Source organism: Ctenopharyngodon idella, chromosome 2 (genome assembly GCF_019924925.1).
Source record: "Ctenopharyngodon idella isolate HZGC_01 chromosome 2, HZGC01, whole genome shotgun sequence".
In the NCBI taxonomy this organism is placed as follows: domain Eukaryota; kingdom Metazoa; phylum Chordata; class Actinopteri; order Cypriniformes; family Xenocyprididae; genus Ctenopharyngodon; species Ctenopharyngodon idella.
The window spans coordinates 25,809,639-25,832,141 of record NC_067221.1 but is presented as its reverse complement, the minus strand read 5'-3'; the positions used below and the strand labels follow the sequence as shown (position 1 = coordinate 25,832,141).

The 22,503-nt window shown below is 42.2% G+C and overlaps 2 protein-coding genes across 2 annotated transcripts in view; both read right to left on the bottom strand.

Moving 5' to 3' along the window:
* The window catches only part of med1 (mediator complex subunit 1), a 633,161-nt gene that overhangs the window by 124,703 nt on the left and 485,955 nt on the right, over positions 1 to 22,503 (bottom strand). The gene's annotated exons all lie outside the window — the stretch shown is intronic.
* On the bottom strand, positions 12,788 to 13,892 carry sst2 (somatostatin 2). Its single transcript, XM_051877796.1, has 2 exons — positions 13,369 to 13,892; positions 12,788 to 13,207 (listed from the first exon to the last, which is right to left on the bottom strand). Exons 1-2 carry the CDS (start codon positions 13,504 to 13,506, stop codon positions 13,016 to 13,018), a joined length of 330 nt encoding a protein of 109 aa, XP_051733756.1. The 5' UTR covers positions 13,507 to 13,892; the 3' UTR covers positions 12,788 to 13,015.

The following is a 22,503-nucleotide window of genomic DNA, read 5'->3' as shown; positions in this document are numbered from 1 at the left end:
ACAGATGTCGCCGGAGTCGCCATTTCTCTCGTGGGTTGCAGAGATGAATGGTCACGCGCAAACAGATAAGCGCGGCATCGGCCTGCAGTCGTGATCCGACCCAAAGCCGACGACCTGGAAATAGAGCACTGACTGAAGACACGCGCCTATGCCTGGCCGATCCTTATTAGATGTTACAGATATGAACCCGACGTTCCGCTCTGGGGCCGACATCGGCCACATGTATGTGTGCTATCTGGGAGAGCACTCCTCCTCGACGAACGCGGTTTGCGGGGGCGGACCCGGCAAATGACGCGTTCGGAGGCACGGCATTTAGAACAAACGCCAGCGAGAATACATATAGAAAAATAAGCTCTGTACACTCACCTGATGGAAGACTGCAGGGGAGGAGCTGAAACGAGTGCTCTCAGATGCTGAAGGCGGCTCGTGAGCGGCGCGGTGAACAGCTGCCAGAGAGCGACGATCGCCATGAAAACGGCGGAGAAATTGCTCTTTTAAGCGGTTAAATCGCTATTTAAATCGCTCACCGGACGGCGGCAGGGGAAGCGCTGAGAAACCGGAAGCGGTGAATGGCATACACTGAAGTTTGTGAAAAATGTTTATCAAGTGCGAGTTTCGGACATTTAATTTTTAGCTGATTGGCGACCTAAATGATCTAGCATTGTCTGATGTTAACATGATCAACCCTGTTATTTTTCAACTCTGGAAGTATTTTTTCATTTAATTTTTTTTTTTTTTTTTTTTTTAATTTGATCTAAGATTGGAGATTGCATCGGAAAGTGAGTGAAAGCAATAGTACATTGTTTAATTTGTATTGTCTTTACTCGTATCTGGTGTCGTATAGTCTAAGCCTAACCCTTGTTTATTTCTAATTAATGCTCTTTAATGTGATGTACGTTCTTTTATTTCTTTATACAAAGTGTTCGGATTCTGCCGTTACATATTACACAAACAATACAAATGCTTGCGCGCTCCTTTCAATCATGAAATGCGTCGAAATGATTTCTCATCATACAAGATTAATGTTGGGAAACTTAAATTGGTAGATTAAGTTCTCTATTCTCGATTGTACTTTTGTGGAATAAATCACAAAAAATCTATGCTGTGTGCACTGCATTGATAGAGGCTAAAGTGAAAGTAGTTTTACGCTATGAAGCCATTTGAAGCTTCTGCCTTTCAAACGCGCCTAATTTAAATATTCTGCGGGAAACAGAAATCCGATCAGTTATCCAGATACAGAGGCCACTTGATGTGAACAAATGTAAATGCGCCATGTCCTGGTTAGCTATTGATCTGATCTGCTTGATCGAATCACGGTGATCGCATGTTAATGCGCTGCACCAACAAACGCGGAGCATGGCATGCGAGATTGAGGAAACAAAGGCACAAGTTAAATTATGAAAAATCATTCTGTCAAGTTTTAATTACTGCATTATTATCCATAAATATGTGCGTCAGTTTTTAACCAAGTTCATTTTTGTTTTCGTCCACATGCAGTTGTGATAGCCTATACTATTATGCATATGTAAGAGCATTTGGAGAATATAGCTGCACTGTGTCGTAGAGCTGCATGATTAAACATTAAAAGATTGCACTCTCGATTCAAACACCCACGCGATGTCATTCCTAAATGACTGTATCCTGTATCTATTAAACCTTTGACAAAAGAACACCGGAACATTCATATCTGTGCGTGGCGCTGTCCCAGAGAGAGCAGTTGTCTGAAACCGCTTCACAGTCTTTTCAACCACAAGTTATTTCAGTCTTACAAATATTCAAATTATCACAGATGTACTTTATAGTTCGCATATGAACACTGATGCCTACGGTAGCAATCAAACTAGAGCAGATCACCTTTTAAAAGTAACTTGTCTCATCAAATAAGGTTTGAATCAATGACATCGTACGCCACCAGGTGGCGACAAATGAATGTTAAAAATGTTTTTGTCAATGAATCATTCATTCATTCAAGAGATTCGTTTAAAAATGCTGATTCAACCAGTAATGAAACAAGTGAAGTCTTTATGAGTGAGTCATTGACGCATTCTTTCAAACTGATTTAAAAAAAAAAAAAATAAAATAAAATAAAATAATAATAATAAAAATAATACACTTAAATTAATTAAACATTAAATATTCTGCAGCAATTAAAATTTTGTCAGAACCTCTAGGAAATTATATGTTATTTTGTTTAGTTATCTGTTCAGAATCGTGGATTGTGATTTAGTTTCTTAAATGTTCAAGATTTTTTTTTTTTTTTTTTTTTTTTTTGATTTTTCTAAAATGCCATCTGCTGTTTAAAAAGTAACTAAAAACATTAAAAACTTCAATAACGTCTCATTGTACTATAAAACTTTGAAAATAAACTGGATTAGTTAAGAAAATTGCTTAATGTTTTAAAATGATGAAATCATAAATTAGCGGAACCAAAGTTTACCACTTTAAATTTAATATAAAGTTAGATATAATGCAACTTTTACTTTCGGCCCATGGACCTCAATCATGTTTGATTTTTGGCCCTTCGTTGTAAAAATTTGGGCACCTCTGCCCAAGAACGTTCCTCTGATCCAAACCCCTCCCAGTCCACCAGGTACTCGAGGTGGCTGGCTCATCTACGGGAGTCAAAGATGGTGTTCACCTTGTAGATGGACCCTTCTTCGGATTCCACTGGAGGAGGAGGAGGTACGTCATCAACACCAGATCCTGTGGAGGGAGAAACCAGAGGGTTAGTGTAACGTCTGAGCAGTGATATGTGGAATGTGGGTGATATACGGTACTGTGCTGGTAGGTTGAAACGGTAAGTGACTTCGTTGATTTGACACTGGATGGTGAAGGGACCGATGTAACGGGGAATCAGTTCCTATATCTTGTGCTGGCCCTGTGTGGATCACCGTATACCGTCGGTGAGGTGGAGCACCATGAGACCAAGCTATTCCCCTGTACCCTGTCCAAAGAGCTAGGAAACCAAGCTCAACAGTTCAATGTCTTCCTAGTTGTAATAAGGAGTCCCTTACCCACTCCAGGCCATCCAATGAGTCTGCTCCAGCACAAGAGTCTACTCCTGTCAGAGCACCTCCAGAGCCTGTTCCCGAGCCAGTGAATGTTCCTGAGTCAGAGTCTGTTTCTGTCAAAGCAATTCAAGAGTTCGTTCCTGCCCTGAGACTCAGTTCGGAGTCCATTCCAGAGTCTCATCTCAAGATGGCTGCTTTCCAGAGTCTTGTCCCAAGATGGCCGCCTTCCAGAATCTCGTCCCAAGATGGCTGCCCTTCCATAGTTTTGTCCCATGATGGCCGCTGCCACACCTGAGCCCTCGGCCAAGATGGCCGCTGCAGCGCCTGAACCGTCGGCCAAGATGGCCGCTACCATGCCTGGGCCCTCGGTCAAGATGGCTGCCGCCACACAAGATACTCCTGTCCCCGTCCAGTGTCCCGAGATGACTCCAGTCTCTGAGCGCAGTCCAGTGTCGACACCAGCCCCTGAGTATAGTCCCAAATCCACTCCAGAGTTTGCGCTTGTCTCGGAGTCTGCTTCCGAATCCGTTCTGGCCAATGAACTTGCTCCAGAATTTGCTCCGGCTACAAAGTCTCACCAAGAGTCCAGACCAGTATTCCCAGTATCCTCCAATCTGAACATCGCATTTCACTTTGTTGATTCTGTTCCTTTTGAGTTTTTGTGTAAATAAAGTAAGCTGCTGCATTTAGATCCTTTTCTTTCATCTTTAATTTCAACAAGCTGTGACAATATAGTACACCCAAGGCTTCAGTTATCACTAATCTCCTCAGTGATGTGGGTCACTTTTCCCTCTCCTATGGGCCGACCATCTAGCGCCTCCACTGTCAAGTGAGAATTGCATGAGATTAGTGTGATGTTATGTTGCTGGATGAAAGTACTGGAAGACTGCAAGAGTACGGAAAGTCAAAGCATATTTCTGCTGCAGTGGTTCTTCCCTGACACAGAGAGATTAATTGGTCACCAGCGCTCTTACCTCCAGCAGGATGCTCGAAAACTTCTCTGAAGCATTGTAGAAATAGGGAGAAAGAGGGAATGTAGAGCCATCCTCTCTCCACACAGCGGTAGCCCAGTCTAACGCTCGTCCGATCAACAGGGAACACACAAATGAGATTCGGCTTGAGTCCGTGGGATACAAAGTGGGTTGTTGATTGACGAAAAGGGAAGGCCCTGCAGCGTCTTGATGAGCTCCTCAGTAAGAGAAGTCAGCCAGTTAAGCTGGTGTTGGTGTATCGCAAGCTGGTTGGCTTGAGCAGATAACGTACTCAGTTACTAATGTAACCTCGGTTCCCTTAGATACGGAACGAGTACTGCGTTGGTCGTCTTATTAATCAATATAGTTTATAAATAAGACAAGACGCTATGGGGAAAACTCCTTTTTCTCCGATTCTGAAGCCTTTATACAATCACGCAGTGTGAACTGCTCGTGCATTGGTTCATAAAGTTTAAGAAAACGAACCAATGACGGCGCGGAACGTGCGAGCCAATGGTGAGCGAGCCCGCTCGAGCCCGCCAAAAGGGGCAGGGTCTCGGGCTATATAAGCGGCTGTCTCACCGTGGCAAATCGATTATATTCGACTGAAGCGACAGCATGAGGTAAGAAACGCAGTACTCTAAGGGAACCGAGTTTACGTTAGTAACCGAGTATGTTCCCTTGCAATACTACAAGAGTACTGCGTCGTTCGTCTTATTAATCAATATAGTTTATTAATAAGACAAGACGCTATGGGGACAGTACAATCACGCCGTGCTACGCAGGGGGACGACTGAGCATCAGAGCAGAGAACTTGAGAAAGGGCTCACAACCGACACTCAAACAGGGTAACCCATGTAACGGGGTACTGAAGTACTTTAGTCATCCACTCAAGCCCATAACTAAGGCACCGGGAGGGGGCCTAGAGTATATATAAGAAGAGGGCACGAAATAAAATTACTCCCAGACCCGGTCGTGATGTAGAACCATAAGTAGATACTGCAGGGAAGCTTATGCAGAAAGGACCTGCGACTGAAGTGCAGGGACCTCCAGATTATAAAACCTGACAAATGTGGACGGAGAGGCCCAGCCGGCCGCCGCACAGATGTCGGCAATGGAAACACCACAAGACCACACCCACGAGGAGGCCATACCTCTCGTGGAATGCACTCTCACACCTAAGGGGCATTGAAGGCCTAAGGAGGAGTAAGCGAGTGCTATAGCGTCGACTATCCATCTGGGAAGTCTGGGCTTCGAGACCGGAAGACCTTTTGAATGGCCCCCGAAGCAGACAAAAAGCTGTTCTGCCTGACGAAACGAGGTGGAACGGTCAATGTAAGACCTCAGGGCTCTGACAGGACAGAGCAGGTTCAGCTCCTGTTCATCCTGAGAAAGAGGAAGAGCGGAGAGAACAACCCTAAAGGGGGTCGATAGGACTTTCGGAACATATCCATGTCTTGGTTTCAGGACGACCTTGAAGTCGTTAGGCCCAAACTCTAGACACGAGGGGCTCACAGAGAGCGCCTGCAAATCTCCTACACGCTTAACTGATGCTAAGGCCAGCAGCAAGGCAGTTTTTAGCGAGAGGGGCCATAGGTTGGCAGTCTGGATTGGTTCAAAGGGAGGGCCTTTAAGGCCTCTAAGAACCACTGAAAGATCCCAAGTAGGAACCGTGAGGGGACGAGGGGGATTCAACCTCCTGGATCCCTTAAGGAAGCGAACAACAAGGTCGTTTCTCCCTATTCACTGCCCCGCTATAAGAACGTGAGAAGCTGCTATTGCCGCGACGTAGACTTTTAGGGTAGAGGGAGTACGGCCTCTATCCATTAAGTCTTGAAGGAAGGACAATATCTGGGATATGTCACAAGTTAATGGGTCCTTGCCCCGTGCTGTACACCAGGCGGCAAAGACAGCCCATTTCAGGGAGTAGAGACGTCTTGTAGACGGAGCTCTAGCTTGAAAGATAGTGTTTAAGACGTTCTCTGGGAGGCTAGCAGGCTCCCGTTGAGAAACCACACATGGAGATCCCACAGCTTGGGTCTGGGGTGCCAAATTGTTCCTCTCGCCTGGGAGAGGAGGTCCCGTCTCAGGGGAATCGGCCATGGCTCCAGGGGCGATAACTGAGATAGCTCCGAGAACCATGGTTGGGTCCTCCACAGAGGAGCCACTAGGAGGACCTTGTGAGCACCCTCCCTGACTTGTCTGATCACCTGGGGGATCAGCGCAATTGGAGGAAAAGCGTAAAGGAGGAGGCTGGGCCAGTCGTGGGCCAGCGCAACCCTGGCTTTTGAGAAATATGTTGGGCAGTGATGATTGTCTTCTGAGGCAAAGAGGTCGACCTCTGCCTTCCCAAAGACATCCCAAATCCTCTGGACAGAGCTGGGGTGGAGCGACCATTCCTCTGAGGGAAGGTTGCTCCGGGACAGCATGTCCGCCCCTACGTTCAGCACGCCCTGTATGTGTGCTGCTCTCAGCGAGAGCAGGTTGCATTGAGCCCACTCCAGGATGGTTTTTGCTAGAGTGAAGAGGGGCTTCGAAGAGAGGCCGCCCTGGTGATTTATGAAGGACACCACCGTCATGTTGTCTGACCTGACCAAGACGTGGTGACCCACCAGGAGAGGAAGGAAAACCTGGAGAGCTCGATATACCGTCATCATTTCTAGGTGGTTGATATGTAGCTTGCTTTCCAGGTCTGTCCATGCACCAAAGGCTGGACGGTTGTCGCACAGAGCTCCCCAACCCATCATGGAGGCATTCGTAAAGACGACCTTCCTCTTGTCCACCGCCCCGATTGCCACACCCTGCTGAAACCAGCAGGGGTCCGTCCAGGGAGCCAGGGTTGTGACACACGTCTGGTTCACCCTATGCGAGCAACGACCATGTTGCCAGGCTAGGGGTGGGACTCGTGGTTTCAGCCAGAACTGCAGAGGGCGCATGCGAAGTAAGCCCAGCTGCAGAGCTGGAGATGCTGAGCTCATAAGACCTAACATCCTCTGAAACATTCTGAGTGGCAGAGAAGCCCCGGGCGTAAGGGCCTGCACAAGCTGCTGAATGGCCAGAGAGCGGTCTGGAGTGACTGGATTGAGTCTAAAATTATTCCCAGGAACGAAACACGTTGGCTGGGGGATAACGAGCTTGACCCTGAGCCCCAAGCACTGTAAGTGGTTAAGGATGACAGATCTGTGGGATAGTAGCTCCGCCTCCGACTGAGCCAGGATAAGCTAGCCGTCGAGGTAGTTCAGTATGCGTATGCCCCTTCATCTCAGAGAGGAGAGATCCGCATCCATGCACTTTGTAAAAGTGCGGGGAGCCAGAAACAGCCCGAACGGGAGGACCGTGTATTGATATGCCATCCCTTCGAAGGCGAATCTCAAGAACTGCCTGTGATGGGGGGGCTATCTGGCTGTGAAAATAAGCATCTTTCAGATCCAGGGTAAAGAACCAGTCTCCCTGGCGTATTTGTGGGAAGATCTGCTTCAAAGTGATCATTCTGAATGAGCGCTTTATTAGGGCCCTCTTCAGCTGTCTGGGCCGGAGGCCATCATCCTTTTTGGGGACGAGGAAGTTCCTGCTGTAGAACCCTGACTCACTCAGTGCTGGAGGGACCACTTCTATGGCCCCTTTCGCCAGCATGGCATTTACCTCGGAATGCAGGACATGCGCATCCTTTCTTTCCACAGAGGTCTGGACCACACCGTTGAAAAATGGAGCCCTTTGAGCGAATTGGAGTACATAACCTCATTTTATTATGTTCAAAACCCAAGCTGACACTCCGGGGATGGCCTGCCAGGCCTCGGCCCGTGTGGTGAGGGGCTGAATTAGTTCTGGCACTAAGTTGCTGTGAGGGACTGTGGTGCATGTGTAGGGTGGAAGAGGAAATATGCTCTCTTTTTGAGTATGTTTGTTTTTTGTTTTTGTCGCTATAACAGCGGTGCACTGCCAGGGCATTTGAACAGGCTCTGTGCAGGCAACAAACATTTTTTCTTGAGCACCCGGAACTGAATGGGGTGACAGAAAAACTGGGCGAGGCGTTTTGGAGGGTGGTCCGGCCGCGGCGGGACTTAGCCTCCTCCTCTTTCTTTCTTGGCCATCAGGCCGAATTCTGAGGCGCAGGGTCCAACGCTATCTTGGGCCGGGGTCCCTGTCGCGCCGGAGGAGGGTGGCGCCTAGCACAAGCGCAAGCGTCGTCTGTGCTCAGATCATGGCGCAGGCTTAGCGGCTGGCAGCTTGTCTTTGGGCGGCTGCTGCTGAGCTGGCGCAGACTTAAGGGCAGCTCAAAGCAGAGGAGCTGGAGCATTTAGGCAAAAAGTGTTGCATGGCCTGGGACGACTTTTGTGCCGCTGTGAAGCGCTCGGCGAAACCATCAACGGCGGGCCCGAAGAGGCCAGTGGGGGAGATCGGCGAGTCAAGGAAAACGGCCTTATCCGCGTTCTTGATCTCCGTCAGGTTGAGCCATAAGTGGCGCTCCAGCACCACCAGACTGGCCATCAAACGCCCAATAGCCTGAGCCGTGGTCTTTGTGGTGCGCAAAGCCAAGTCTGTGGTGCTACGCAGCTCCTTAAAGGTGGCTGAGTCGTGTCCAGCCTCATCCAGGTCTCTGAGTAGCTTTTCTTGGTACACCTGGAGTACCGCCATGGAGTGCAAAGCGGAAGCTGCTTGGCCAGCCGAGGTGTACGCCCGTCCAGCGAGGGCCGAGGTGGTACAGCAGGGCTTGGATGGGTGGGCGGCCTTTGTCTTCCATCCAGTGGCGGTGGGCGGCCACAGGTGTGCGGCCACAGCTTCGTCCAAGGGAGGCAGCTTGTCATATCCTTTCTGCCCGGCGCCGTCCACAGAGGTGAGAGCGTGAGAGGCAGAAGGATGCAGGCGGGCAGAGTAGGGAACATGCCATGACTTTGTGAGCTCGTCATGCACCTCAGGAAAGAAGGGCGCTGACCGCTGAGGAGGCGCTTGACGACGTCCAGGCAGGAACCACTCGTCTAAGCGGCTGCGTGTGGGTTCCTCAGGCGCAGACCACTCCAAGCCGAGCTGCTCAACTGCCTTTGACAGCACCCGGGTGAGCTCTGAATCGATTGATGCCCTGGTGTCAATCGGCTCCAAAGACAGCAAGGGGGCGGGGTCAGGAAGCGAGCCCGACCACTCTTCGGCATCCGAAGCTGCCAGGGACATGCTGTCGTCTTGCGGCTCGTCATCAGATCCCCCGAACAAGACCAAGTCGCTCGCGATGGCAGAGGGGCGTTGGTCTGGGTGGGAGAAACAGACGGGGGAAACCTCTCCTTGTGGAGAGAGTGAGGCACACGGGACCTGAGCCGACGTGAGCTCACTCTCATCCGAGCGCTGGGATCCTCTGCCCTGCTGTTTTTTCCTCACCGGTTCCTGGGAGGTAGAAAACGGGAGGGCGCGAGGGGCAGAGTCGCGTTCTAAAAAGAACGCTATCCGCGAGCGCAAGGAGGCAAGACTCATGCTCTCGCAATGAGAGCAGGTCGATCCAGTGAGCGCGGCTTCTGCGTGGGACTGGCCCAGACATCGCACTCACTCACTGTGCCCGTCATCAGCGTGCAGAGTGCCACAATCGTGGCACGACATTTGAAGCAACGTCGCAGAAATTTGCTCTTTAGAAAAAAGCTCTTTATGTAAAGGATAGGCCGTGCACTCGCATGAACTGCAGGTGGCTTGGGGGCGGAGCGCTGACCAGGCTCCTCGGAAGCGGCGCTTGAACAGAGCTGCTAGAGATCAGCGAGCTGATGATCCATTTGCAGTTTTATTGATAAGCAAACACAACAATGGCAAGGATTAGGCAAAGGCGTAAACAGGGACAGGCTGGGATCAGGGCAGGTGGCAAACATACAGAATCCAGGAACAGGCAAAGGTCAGGGCAAGCAGTAAAGAATCAAACATGAGGAACAGTCCAGTCAAACACAGGTATAACAATCCACAATAAACACTCAGAAATGATCACCAGGGCAAATCAAGACTTCGCAACATGTGTGTGTGTGTGCTGCTTATGAAGTGTGAGTGTGTCATGTGGTGCAGGTGCGTGCAATCATTCCCAGGAATGAGGGCCTCTGGGAAATGAAGTCCAAATTGAAAACAGTCAATATTCAGGTGACGGCTCCCTCCGGTGGTGCGAGGAGGGAAGTGCTGGAGCCTCACTTGTAATAAACGTTAGGCCTAACTTACAGTGGAAACAAAATGCAACAGAAAGCCTAAACAAAATAAGGTACTAATGTTAGGACTTTGATAATGTCAACTAAATAACATAACTACACCTTACCGTCAACTGATGGTCATTTTAAACATCACAAACATTTTAAATGATTAACGGCCCGCACCGTTTGAAACTTTAAAACACACACAGTCATTGGTTTAACGACTCAGGCATTCAGACGGTTCAAAATGTTAGAAACAACATATAATAAAGACAAATTTAGAAAACGTCTGCTCCGCTGCTCCACTCACTGTGTGCTTAGAAGAGACTGTATCCTTGCGCCGGGTGGGAATTCCTTCACTTAGAATATTTGAATTATTCATTGTTGAAATGTCCGCTTATTATATTACGAGATGATATTATGAGAAGAAATTCGTTACGAAACGAAACATTGAACGCAGCAGAACTTTGACAAGTGGAAGAGTAGTGATTAAGTCCAATAAAAACAAATGGAAATTTTTATGTTATTTCACAGTTACATGTTTTTCACATTATTTTACAGCGGACATGTAAATTTACATTATATTTCTGTAATTTTTACAGAATATTCAAAATAGCTACAGGAAAATCTGCAAAATAAAACAGTAAAATTCTGTAAAATGAATGGACCCCTGGTCTTGCTGTGTGTATTGGTGCATTATTTTGATACATGGCACCACCTTCAGAGTACGACATTTGAACCATTGGTTTGGTAGTCTTTGTCAGTGACACACCCATCTTGCACAAGAAGAAGGGGAGCGTGGGGCACAAACTAACTCGGGGTTAGTTGTAACACACGTGGTTTAAATACTTCCACACACGCTAGCATGAAGAAACTTAGCGTATTTACTAGTTGCATATTGACAATATATAGAGAAAAAATTGCGCCAAAATTCAAAAATCTTTGGAAGGTATCACTGAACATTTATTTAACAATAGCAAAAGTAAATTTTGTACTTAAGCTAATTTTTCATCTATATTTTTTGTTTTTATTTAAAATTAGACAAATCTGATATTATTTTAATCTCTGATCTGTTATTTAGCAGTTTAGATAGTTCTTTAATGCTTCACTAACTATCAGAAGACACTAACCAGGTTTAAATTCCAGTTGTGCAGATAGAGTTCGCTGTAACACTGCGTTACAATGTGCCCCGCTATTAGAACTATACTATTCTATACAGTTACGATATAAGTGGCATAATTAACTTTTATGAATTTCTGTTGATAAACTATGGGAAAAAAGGTGAATAAAGACTGAGAGGAAGAACCTGAACATCCACAAAATATTATTTCAAGAAATGTTCAGCATTTGTACTGGCTCGTCTGTTTATCTAGTGCTCTGTGAGAGCTGTGAGTGGAGGGAGAGGAGTGTTTTTGTTTAGCTCTGTTTTTCTTAATGTCTGGATATGTTTCTTCATCTGTTTGAGTGTATTGTTTTGACCAGTGCTGTATAGCTGTGTTTTGCAGAGTGTTCATTGTCAAACTTCAAAATTATTTAAATTTGAATTTCTAAAAAAATGCTATTATTTTATATGAAAAAAATAATTGTCTTTTATTGACAAAATATTTTAGTTTGTCATGTATATTTTTTTAATTAAGTCAGATAACATTTTTAGCTGTCATATGGTCATGTTACAACGTGCCCTATCACATGTTACAATGTGCCCCACCTATGGGGCATGTTGTCACATTTCACTTCCCTTCTTTTGGGGTAAATAAAGAAAAAAGTATACACTGTAATAATGAAACAAAGCCACATATTTGTGCCAGACACGTGTGAAATTAATGTGGAACAAAATAAATTCTCTGAACCCTAAGTAGATTTACACAAACTGAGAAAGTCAAAAAGCATTGTGCCCCGCTCTCCCCTAGGCCTAGAGAATCCCATGATATTACATCCCGGACCATTACTGATCCACCCCTGTGCTTCACTTTGGTCATGTACCAGTCTGGGTGGTCAGTTTCTTTGGTGCTTCTCCACACTAATTCTCCTGGGTGTGGGAAAGACAGTGATAATGTGGTGGTATACTGACATTACTCTGGGTACCGTGGCTTTCGATACACCAAAAAAAGACTAGCTGTCTTGGTCACAGATGTGACCGGGGAGATGTGCACCAATAATTTGTCCTCTTTTGAACTCTGATGTGTCTCCTATTATGTTGTGTGGATTGCAATATTTTATGTACAGCTGTGCTATTGCCCTGCTAATTCAATATTTACACTCTGCTCTTATTGATGGGATGTGAAATTGAAGATTGGCCACCAGGCCATGAATACATAGACGTGAAACCACAAATACATATTTGCCAGCGTTTCAATTTCATTGTCCAACCCCTGTGTGTATTGTTACACAAGTTTCTTCTTTTCTTATTTGTACAGTATTGTTAATGGCAAGATCAGTATATGTGAAAATTAAAAAAAAAAAAAAAAAAAAAAAAGATATTTTTTGAGCCTGATCCATTTTTAAAAATTAATTCAAGTGCTTGTTTTCCCCTAATGGAATCTATATTTTAACTTTTTTCATGCTGAAACAAAGTGTTGCTAAAATGTTTGAGAACCTAGATTGTTTTTGTAACGTCCTTGTAACGTCTAATATATAAACCCAACAGCAAATAAAATATCACAGGCTGACATTTTTATGCTGTATTCAGTTTATTGCAAGCAGTCAATGCTTCAGAGCAAGATAATACTGAGATTAAGGAACACTCTTCACAGATAATGGCTACAATTACTCAGGCTCACTCCTTTCAAAGACAGTGAATGTCATTTGATGAGTGTGGATTCAGGAAAGAGAACGAGCATATGTCGATTGTGGTTGTCTCTGGTTTGAACCTCTTGGCCCCCTGTGGTTAGCATGCTGTTCTGGATTTCCAGAAGTAGTTCTTGCAGCCTGGCTTTCGCTCTTTTTCTCCATTGTCTCTCCTCATTAGGTCCAGTCCACTCTGTAGTAATCCCAGAGATGGGCTGTCAGACTGGATGGCTGCTGGGTCTGAGTTACTGAGCAACCACTGGAGCTCTGGAAGGGAGTATCTCTCTGGCATCTGAAGAATTAAAGTTTTTTTTTTTGTTTGTTTGTTTTTTTCAGGTTGGAAAGAGGAATCAATACTTTATTATGCCTTAAAACAACAATATGTGCTTCCAAGATGGTGTATTACTTTTATTCAAATGCATTGAGGTTTTGAGTATTACCTTAAAAGCTTACCTCTTCATCAGCTGAAGTGCCATGAGATGCCTGTAGCGCAGAGTTCACAATCATGTGAGATCGACTGCCTGATATGATGCCTGCTGTCATGGCCAAACAGAGCAGGGAGACAGTGAGGTGAAGTTGGGAGGAGGCCATCTCTGCTGTCTTGTTCAAGGATGTGACTTGTTCAACCTTGGTTCAAGCCTCTCAGCTGCACTGTGCTCCCTTAGTGTGTCCTTGCTTATCTGGACTGCTTTTTATACTGGTACCTCCCCCTGTAAAGAGTTAAAATTAGTTGCGTACTGAGAAGTTTTACAGGTTAAATATTAACAAATTAAACTGGTGGCAGCTGGTATCTTCTGGTCAGATGTAACTTCAATTACAGCTACATCTTGTTTCCATCTTCATGGAAGTATTTTTTTTTTTTTTTCCTGCTGTCTAAACAAAGTGCATCCGAACAAAGCAGGACCCCTAATAAACCACTAATTAGCCCCCATTACATTGATCTGTTGCTAGAGTGACCTCCCTACCAAAGTTTCTGGGTCATAAATTCTTGACAGCTATCATTGGCAAATGGATGTTACCAGGAAACGGGTCAAAGAACACACTTTTTTGAACAGGTTCTTATTTCCTTACATCTGGAAAAAACAAATTCTAAGTGGCCATTTTCTGCATGCGTTTACTGCTTGAGTTTCTTGTTTATGTATTTTCCCACTGTGGATTGTCTTGGTGAAATATATGAATATGTATTGTTGATGAAAATATTTACAGAGAATGCTGTGTATGAATGCTGTGTACAAGCCATAATTCATTCTGGCACTCTTACACACTTACATTCTCCTTTCACATACATACAATTTTACTCTCACACACTTACATTCTCCTTTCACATACATACATTTTACTCTCACACACTTACATTCTCCTTTCACATACATACATTTCTACTCTCACACACACTTACATTCTCCTTTCACAAACATCTATTTCTACTCTCACACACATGCATTCTCCTTTCACGTATACATTTATATTCTGACACACACTTACATTCTCCTTTCACATAGTCAAGTCAAGTCACCTTTATTTATATAGCGCTTTTAACAATGCAGATTGTGTCAAAGCAGCTTTACAGTGATAACTGGTATATCATTTTGGCTGCACAGCTCTTAAAGAAAATGGTGTCATTATCCATCTTAAGTAAATTCAGTATTGATTCATTCCGATGTAAGAATCAATAGTTATTAATTTAGTTAATTTATCTATATCAGCACTGGAGTAAACAGTGATGTCATCATCCAGCTCAGTTCAGTTCGCATACAATGGTGTCAATGCAGGCAGATCAAAACACTGTTGAATATCAAATGTCAAGTGTCCCCAACTAAGCAAGCCAAAGGCGACAGCGGCAAGGAACCCAAACTCCAACAGGTGACATCAGGTGGCAAACAGGTGTTAAAATGGAGAAGAAAACCGACGGGATTGCAACAGTCAAATTATTTATTCCAGTTCCATCCATTCCATCCGTATTCATCGCGCCGGTATGGACGGTTTGTTGAGGAACTGTGCCACTGGCTGTCGTGTCGGTGAGGCCTTCGCAATGGATGATCTAGGTGACTCAATCTCTGCTGACACTTCAGGGCTGCGTTGTGGTCGTGTCAAGGTCCTCGATCTCACCTGGATACGGCCCGGATCTGGCTGACTACGGTAAACCTCGGGATAAACAGAGAGACTAATATTAGCGTAGATGCCATTCTTCTTCTGATGTAATGAGTACATATGGTGTTATAGGAAGTGTTCACGGTTCCAGCTGACCTAATTTATGCAGCATAACAATCCTTTAACGGATTTGAAAACATAAATTGATAATATGTTGTGTATATACATACATACATACATTTCTACTCTCACACACACTTACATTCTCCTTACACATACATGTGTATATTTTGGGTTGTTTTTAGCCCAAGGGCTGGGTAAACAGGACAGAACACAGGTTGGGCTAATTTTACAAATTGGGTTGTTTATTTACCCAGCATAAAGGGGTTGTCACGAATGTGGCTCCTTCGGCCCTTCCTCCGGACCACCGGAGGGAACCATCACCGTAATACTGATCAGTTCTCATTCGGACTACGTTTCCCATGGGCCCTCATTCCTGGGACTGATTGCACACACACCTGCACCGCATCACACTCACACTATATAAGACACACTCACACACACACACATCGTGAAGTCTTGATTTGCTGTGGTGATCGTTTCTGAGCGTTTTTCTGTGGACTGTTTACCTGTTACCGATTGGACTGTTTATTCCCTGCGACCCTTTGCTGCCTACCCTGATCTTTGCCTGTTTCCTGGACTGTGATTGTTTGCTGCCTGCCCTGATCCTTGCCTGTACCCTGTTTCTGTTCGTCTGCCGCCTGCCTCGACCATTGCCTGTTACTGTTTATGCCTCTGCCTTTGCCCTGTCTACTCTGTAAGTCCTTTTAATAAACTAGCTGCAAATGGATCCACATTCTGTCGACCCATCATTACAGGGGTTAATTAATTTTATTTATTTATTTTTTTTCTATGATATAGCTTATTTAGTACTTACAGATTAAATAATCTAAACCAGTGGTTCCCAACCTTTTTAGCCTCAAGTACCCCCATAACTCCATCAATAAGGCTTAAGTTCCCCTTTATCGACACTAAACCAAAGTAAATGCAGCGTTTATATTTTAATGCAGTTGTCACAATTACCTAATTTACCAATGAACCAGTTTTATTGATTACAATTCAGACTTGAAAATATTGGGAACATTTGAATAAGAAACACAATGTAATGTAATTGGACATTCCAGCACTTCAAATGTTATTTTGAATATGATGACAAAAAACATTATTTATTCATCCTTCAGAGATTGTTCTCATTTGTAAAACTGAAAGTTTCAAGATGTAGGAAATCCAACATTTGATGGAAAACAAACACTTTTATTTAAAAATAAAAAGACACGAAAAATACAACTATAACCAGTAGATGGCGGCAGACAAGCACTTATTGGCTTATATTAGCCATTTCCACTCTCCAAGTTCAGCACTTTCCCCCGGTTTCACAGACAAGGCTTAAGCTAGTCCTAGACTAAAATGCATGTTTGAGCTGTTTCAACTGAAAGCAACTTGCACTGACATATCTTAAAATATGCCAGTGTTATTGTTTTGTTTCAAGATGCACACCAGTAAAGTTTTTTTTCTAGTACTTTTTTTTTTTTTTTTTTTTTTTTTTTTTTCTGGTGCGTTTATAAAAGCTACTTAAATGCCCTAATTGAACTAAGGCCTAATCCGGGCTTAGTCTAAGCTCTGTCGGTGAAACAGGGCCAGAATGTACTAAAGTAGGAAAAGTCACAAAGTCTTTCAAATAAATCTTTAAATTACAATGTGTCTACTATGCTTTTTATGAGTGGATTTGTGAGCGTAGGACTTATTAAACTGGCACTAAAAAGAAACTTATTCAGTGTTTTGAGGGATATTGAGCTGAGTCTAACTTAAACAACTCTGATTGGCCATTATTTTCAACAGTAATGCCTGTGCTTGGCTACAATACTCAATACTGCAAAATCACGTTGTAAATAGACACATTTGCAGCGATTAATGTGGCAGGTTGGGGTAAAGCTGGGGCGACTGACTGCACCCCTAGCAAGCCTATTACGCCTAAGTGACAGCCCTGAACAAACCAAGCAAAATCTAAATCTTTTGCGTACTCCCTGGAACACGCACATGTACCCCTGGTTGGGAATCACTGATCTAAACATTTGTAAAATACTCCACACAACTACTGATTTATGACAACTTTATTTTCGATACAGTTCTTAATACAGCTTATTTTATATAGTTTTTACCATGCCTAAAAATATTGCTCACATTTAAAATCGTTTAACAAACATTTTAGAAGTAAAAATGATACATTAGGTCTAAAAGTACAAATCAAATCACAAAAATTCAAATCACTTTTAGATCAAAAGTCCCGTCCAGTTTCCGCCGTAACTATGCTGATTCTCCTGCCGGAGATGGGCTCGCATTCGGTGGTGGAACTAATTTCAGACCACCACCTCACTCATAGCCGAAAGATGCTGTGGCTGCTTCCAGAACCTGCCCATAAACAATCAGTGCACAGTTCTGAGAACACATTTCAATATCCAAAGTAATTATATTCAGTATCTTTAGGAATAAATTGCTAATTTTATGCAAGGCATCAAGTGTTTCCTTCATCCAAAAGACAGATGCAACACTTGTTTACTGACATCACATCCCTATAGTTTGCTTTGCATTAAATAAAATGATTTACAGCACAGCAATGATTTTATAGATGAAATAAAACATACACAACCCTGTATTTCATCAGAAAAATGCACCAAGTCAGCAGGGCGGCGCTGAGAAGTCACGTGATGATTGCGCCTGACCTGCCTTCCGTTTCCATTATACCCCTTCCGTTTCCACTATACTCTCTCACACACACACACATACATTCTTCTCTTCCATACACATATTTTCTTCAGATATACATACATTTTCTTCTTAGATAGCTATTATTTATAATAAAAGAATGAAAGGAGAATGAAAGTGTGTAAGAGTAGAAATATATGTGAAAGGAGAATGTAAGTGTGTGTCAGAGTACAAATGTATACGTGAAAGTGTGAGAGGGGAATATATATATGTGTATATATATATATATATATATATACACATATTTGAAAGAAGAATGTAAGTCTGTGAGAGAGTAGAAATATATGTATGTGAAAGGAGAATGTATGTGTGAGTGTAGAAATTATATGTACGTGAAAGGAGAATGTAAATGTGTGTGAGAGTAGAAATATATGTATAAGAAAGGAGAATGTATGTGTGTGAGAGTGCCAGAATGAATTTTGAATATATATGAATTCAAATATATATATATATATATATATATATATATATATATACAGTGCATCCCGAAAGTATTCACAGCACTTCACTTTTTCAACATTGTTATGTTACAGTATTCCAAGGGATTAAATTAATTATTTTCCTCAAAATTCTACAGACAATGTCCCATAATGACAACGTAAAAGAAGTTTGAAATCTTTACAAATTTATATAAAAAATATAAATAAAAAAAATCACATGTTCATAAGTATTCATACCCTTTGCTCAATACTTTGTTGAAGCACCTTTGGCACCAATTACAGCCTCAAGTCTTTTTGAATATGATGCTATAGCATGGCACACCTATTTTTGGGCAGCTTCTCCCATTCTCTGCAGGACCTCTCAAGCTCCATCAGGTTGGATGGGTAGCGTCGGTGCACAGCCATTTTCAAAAAAGTGAAGCGTTGTGAATACTTTCCGGATGCACTGTATATATATATATATGTATATATATATATATATATATGGGAGCGGCATTGCTGTTCTGACATCGTAAGCCTTTGAAGCAGCATCCTAAGTTAACTGGTACCTCGTGCTTGTTTTTCATTGATTTTTATTAATAACATTTTTGTATCTATGAAAATGGGATTATATTGCTGTTATTTTGTTTGAAAAAAGTATTAGTGACAAAGTCTTTCCACTTTCATGACTGTTTCTTAGCAGATTTAAGGATACTTTTAAAAAGTGCACTTTGTAAATAGTCAAATTAAAGTTTTACTTTAAAGTACATTTTAAAGCATTAAGTTAAGCATTAAGCATTATACTTGTCATGCTTTTGTCTACACTTATTTTGTTATTAAAAGTTGCAGTGAATATCTGGTGTGGCACCCACTGCTTTAAGTACTACAGTGTATCTCATCCTCATGGACTGTAGCAGATTTGCCAGTGCTTGTTTTGAGATGGCAAGTGCCTTGCAAGTTCTCAAACACATCTGGGGGACATATTGTGATGTGGTTTGGCACTGCAAGGACGATCAGCTGTCCTTTCTTTCTCCCTGTAGCACTGTCTTAGGCATCTTGCATTACAGACAGTTTATTGCTGTGTTCACATCTGCACTCCCTTTTGCAGCCGGACTATGACATGTTGTTCACACAGGTGATCAGGGACCCTGGGCATCTTTCTCCTGGTGTTTTCAGAAACAGTAGAAAGGTTTCTTTAATGTCCTAAGTTATAAGAACTGTGACCTGAAGAAGTTAAGTTACTTACATTGATTTTTATTTTTTTTATTTTTTTTTTAAATGTAAAAATTCATAAAGTTTTCTGTGATGGTAGGTGTAGGGGGATAGAATATGCGGTTTGTACAGTATAAAAACCATTACACCAATGGAGGGTCCCCACCAAGATAGCAAAACAGTGTGTGTGTGTGACAGAGAGAGAGAGAGAGAGAGAAAGAGAGAGAGAGAGTTTGTAGGGTCCTTTGTAAGAGTATATCTTTGAAAGAGTATGTCAGTGCAATGCTTAATGTTTGCTTCTTATTATCCCTGTTCTACAGAGACAAAAAGGTAAGATAGAGACATCAGCAGAACAGAATTTGAAAGAGGAATGGACTGATTTTCCTGCCATCAATGGCTATAGCAGTGCACATGTTGAACTTCACCTGTGCTGTTACCTTTGTTTGTAAATCTATCTTAGAATGTCTGGTATTTATGCATTTTTGTGGATGTGTATGATCATCTGTAGGCAGCTTTCGAATTAAACTAGCAATAACAGTTTGGTGTCACAGCTTTGCTGTAGTTTTTAAACCTGTTTAATGAGTTTGAATACATCTTAGCAGCGAACAGTATTAGGGATAATTGTGGATCAATGTTTTCAGTTTAACATTGCGACTTTTTATTTTCATCAACACTGAAAGAGTTACCTCTTTTAAAAAACAAAGACACTTTGACTTAGTGTCCAGTGGTCAAAATGTCCAGTGGTCTATGTGTATTAAGTTTCATTAAGGTTGGACATTGCGTTTAGGAGCTATAGGTCAATTGTTGAAAAATTAGCGGTGCCAGGCTGCTTAATTCACTTGAAGGGTGGATTCCGGAATTCACTGACGCTTCAATATATATATTTTGAATGATTTATAAATCAAATTATTAATCAACATTTATCCTTCTAAATATTTAATTATTTGAATGACTTCTTCAATGTATGTTAAAGCATTTATTTTCCTTTTCATCTTCAATAGAGAATAATGATGAATATTGTCTGTACCTCTCACTGAGAGAAAAGTAACAGTGTGTTTTGGGAATCTTTCCTGTTTATAGTTTAAGCCTGGGCCAACTTCAACCTTGAAGAAGCTGTGAATCATGTGCATCTTTGAATGTGCGCTGTACACCCAGATAGCAGACCAACCTTGAATCAATGTTGAATCAATGTTAATGCATTAACCAAATTATCATTGAATCAACGTTGAATTTTACATTGATTTTTCATCAGGTTTGCACCCTGAAATAATGTTATTTCAATGATGAAAAATAGATCAATATGGTTGTAAAATCAATGTTTTTTTCAACCTTAATTAAATCACCTATTTAACATTGAATTAACGTGGAAACAATATCAAATCAATCTTGCTTTATGTACAGCAAGATTCTAAGCCAGTTAAATGTCTATTTGTACTCATTTCAATCAGAGACAATGTAAAGGCTGCAGTTAATATGGTTGTAATGAAAAATTCACAACTTCCTTCAGTTTACATACAAATGTATTTATTTATAACCACACACTGTTTGAACAGGAATTAACATCACATTCAGGAAAAACAAGTGGCTGTAAAAATGGCATTTCATGGTGACTAAAACAAATAAACCTGGTTTCACAGACAGGGCTTAGGCTAAGCCAGGATCAGACCTTATTTCAATTATTTCAGTAGCTTTTATAGACATACCTTAGGAAAAAAACAATCATTACTGGTGTTTATCTCGAGACAAAACAATGGCAGTGACATATTTTAAGATATGTTTTCAGTTAAAACAGCTCAGACATACATTTTAGTCTGGGACTAGATTTAAGCCTTGTCTGTGAAAGGGGTTAAGTAGTAAAAAAAAAACAAAAAAAACAACAACATTATTGGCATTCATCTTGAGACAAAACAATAGCACAGACAAATTGTAAGATGTCAGTGCAAGTTACTTTCAGTTTAAACAGCTCAAACATTTTAGTCATTGGAAAAAGAGCCTGGAAAACTGTGACAACATAAATGCAACCTGCATCTGTAAAATGGAAGTAAATACACATGGAAACAAAGACAGAAACACAGTACTACAGACTGAAACACTACCACAGTTCACTGCTCAGGACTTTTCAAGGATTGAAGCTACTCTTCTAATGCAAAAAGTATGTCCTTATTCATTAAATTGATACTCTGACGAACTCAGGGATTTCCACCACGAGCAATGCCCGCAAGCTGATCAGGAGCATAACGGAGCCAGTTTTGCAGAAACAACAAATACAAACTTTGAGGCCTCCTTTTTTCAGCCTTCACTTGTTGTAAGACATCTAAAGAAAACAAAAACAAACAGGAAGTTACAACTGCACAATGTTCTTAAACATTTGATCGGTAGTAGTGTATGACTGACAGAAGGTGGGTCATAAATATTTGGAAATATGACTGTTACAATGTACAACAAAATTAAGTGAAACTTGAAATATGATTAAACAAAAAGGTTTAAGTTAAAACACACTGAATTCAATTTTATTACTATTTAATATAAACCATTATAGGTTGATGTATATCATACCCAGAAGCAGGGCACAAGCTGATGTGACAAGTGAGTTGATTCAAAACTTTATCTCCCTCGATCACAATGTCAATGTCAGCAGGTGGTTCATGAAGTTCTCCCCCTACTTCCGAATAATAAACACCACCACGAAGAGCTGCTCAAGGTCACCCTCACAATCATCTGTCTGGTTATCCTAAAGTTGTGTACATAAAACGAACAGTTTTATTGCCTTTTGCTAGAATGACTACAAAATAAACAAATGTATACTTTTTCTGAAAAAAAAAAAAAAAAAAAAAAAAAAAAACACATGGGAGCACAGGCAAAAAATTATTACAAAACAGATATTTTCCAGAAAAAACAACAACACAAAAGTCACATGCATTTGGGATGGCATAAAGGTGAGTTAATGAACATCTGGTTTGGACATTAGTAATTCATTATCCATTAACAACTATATCAGTTTTTATAGAAATTACTTACCATGTATTGTAAAGTGTCCTCAGTC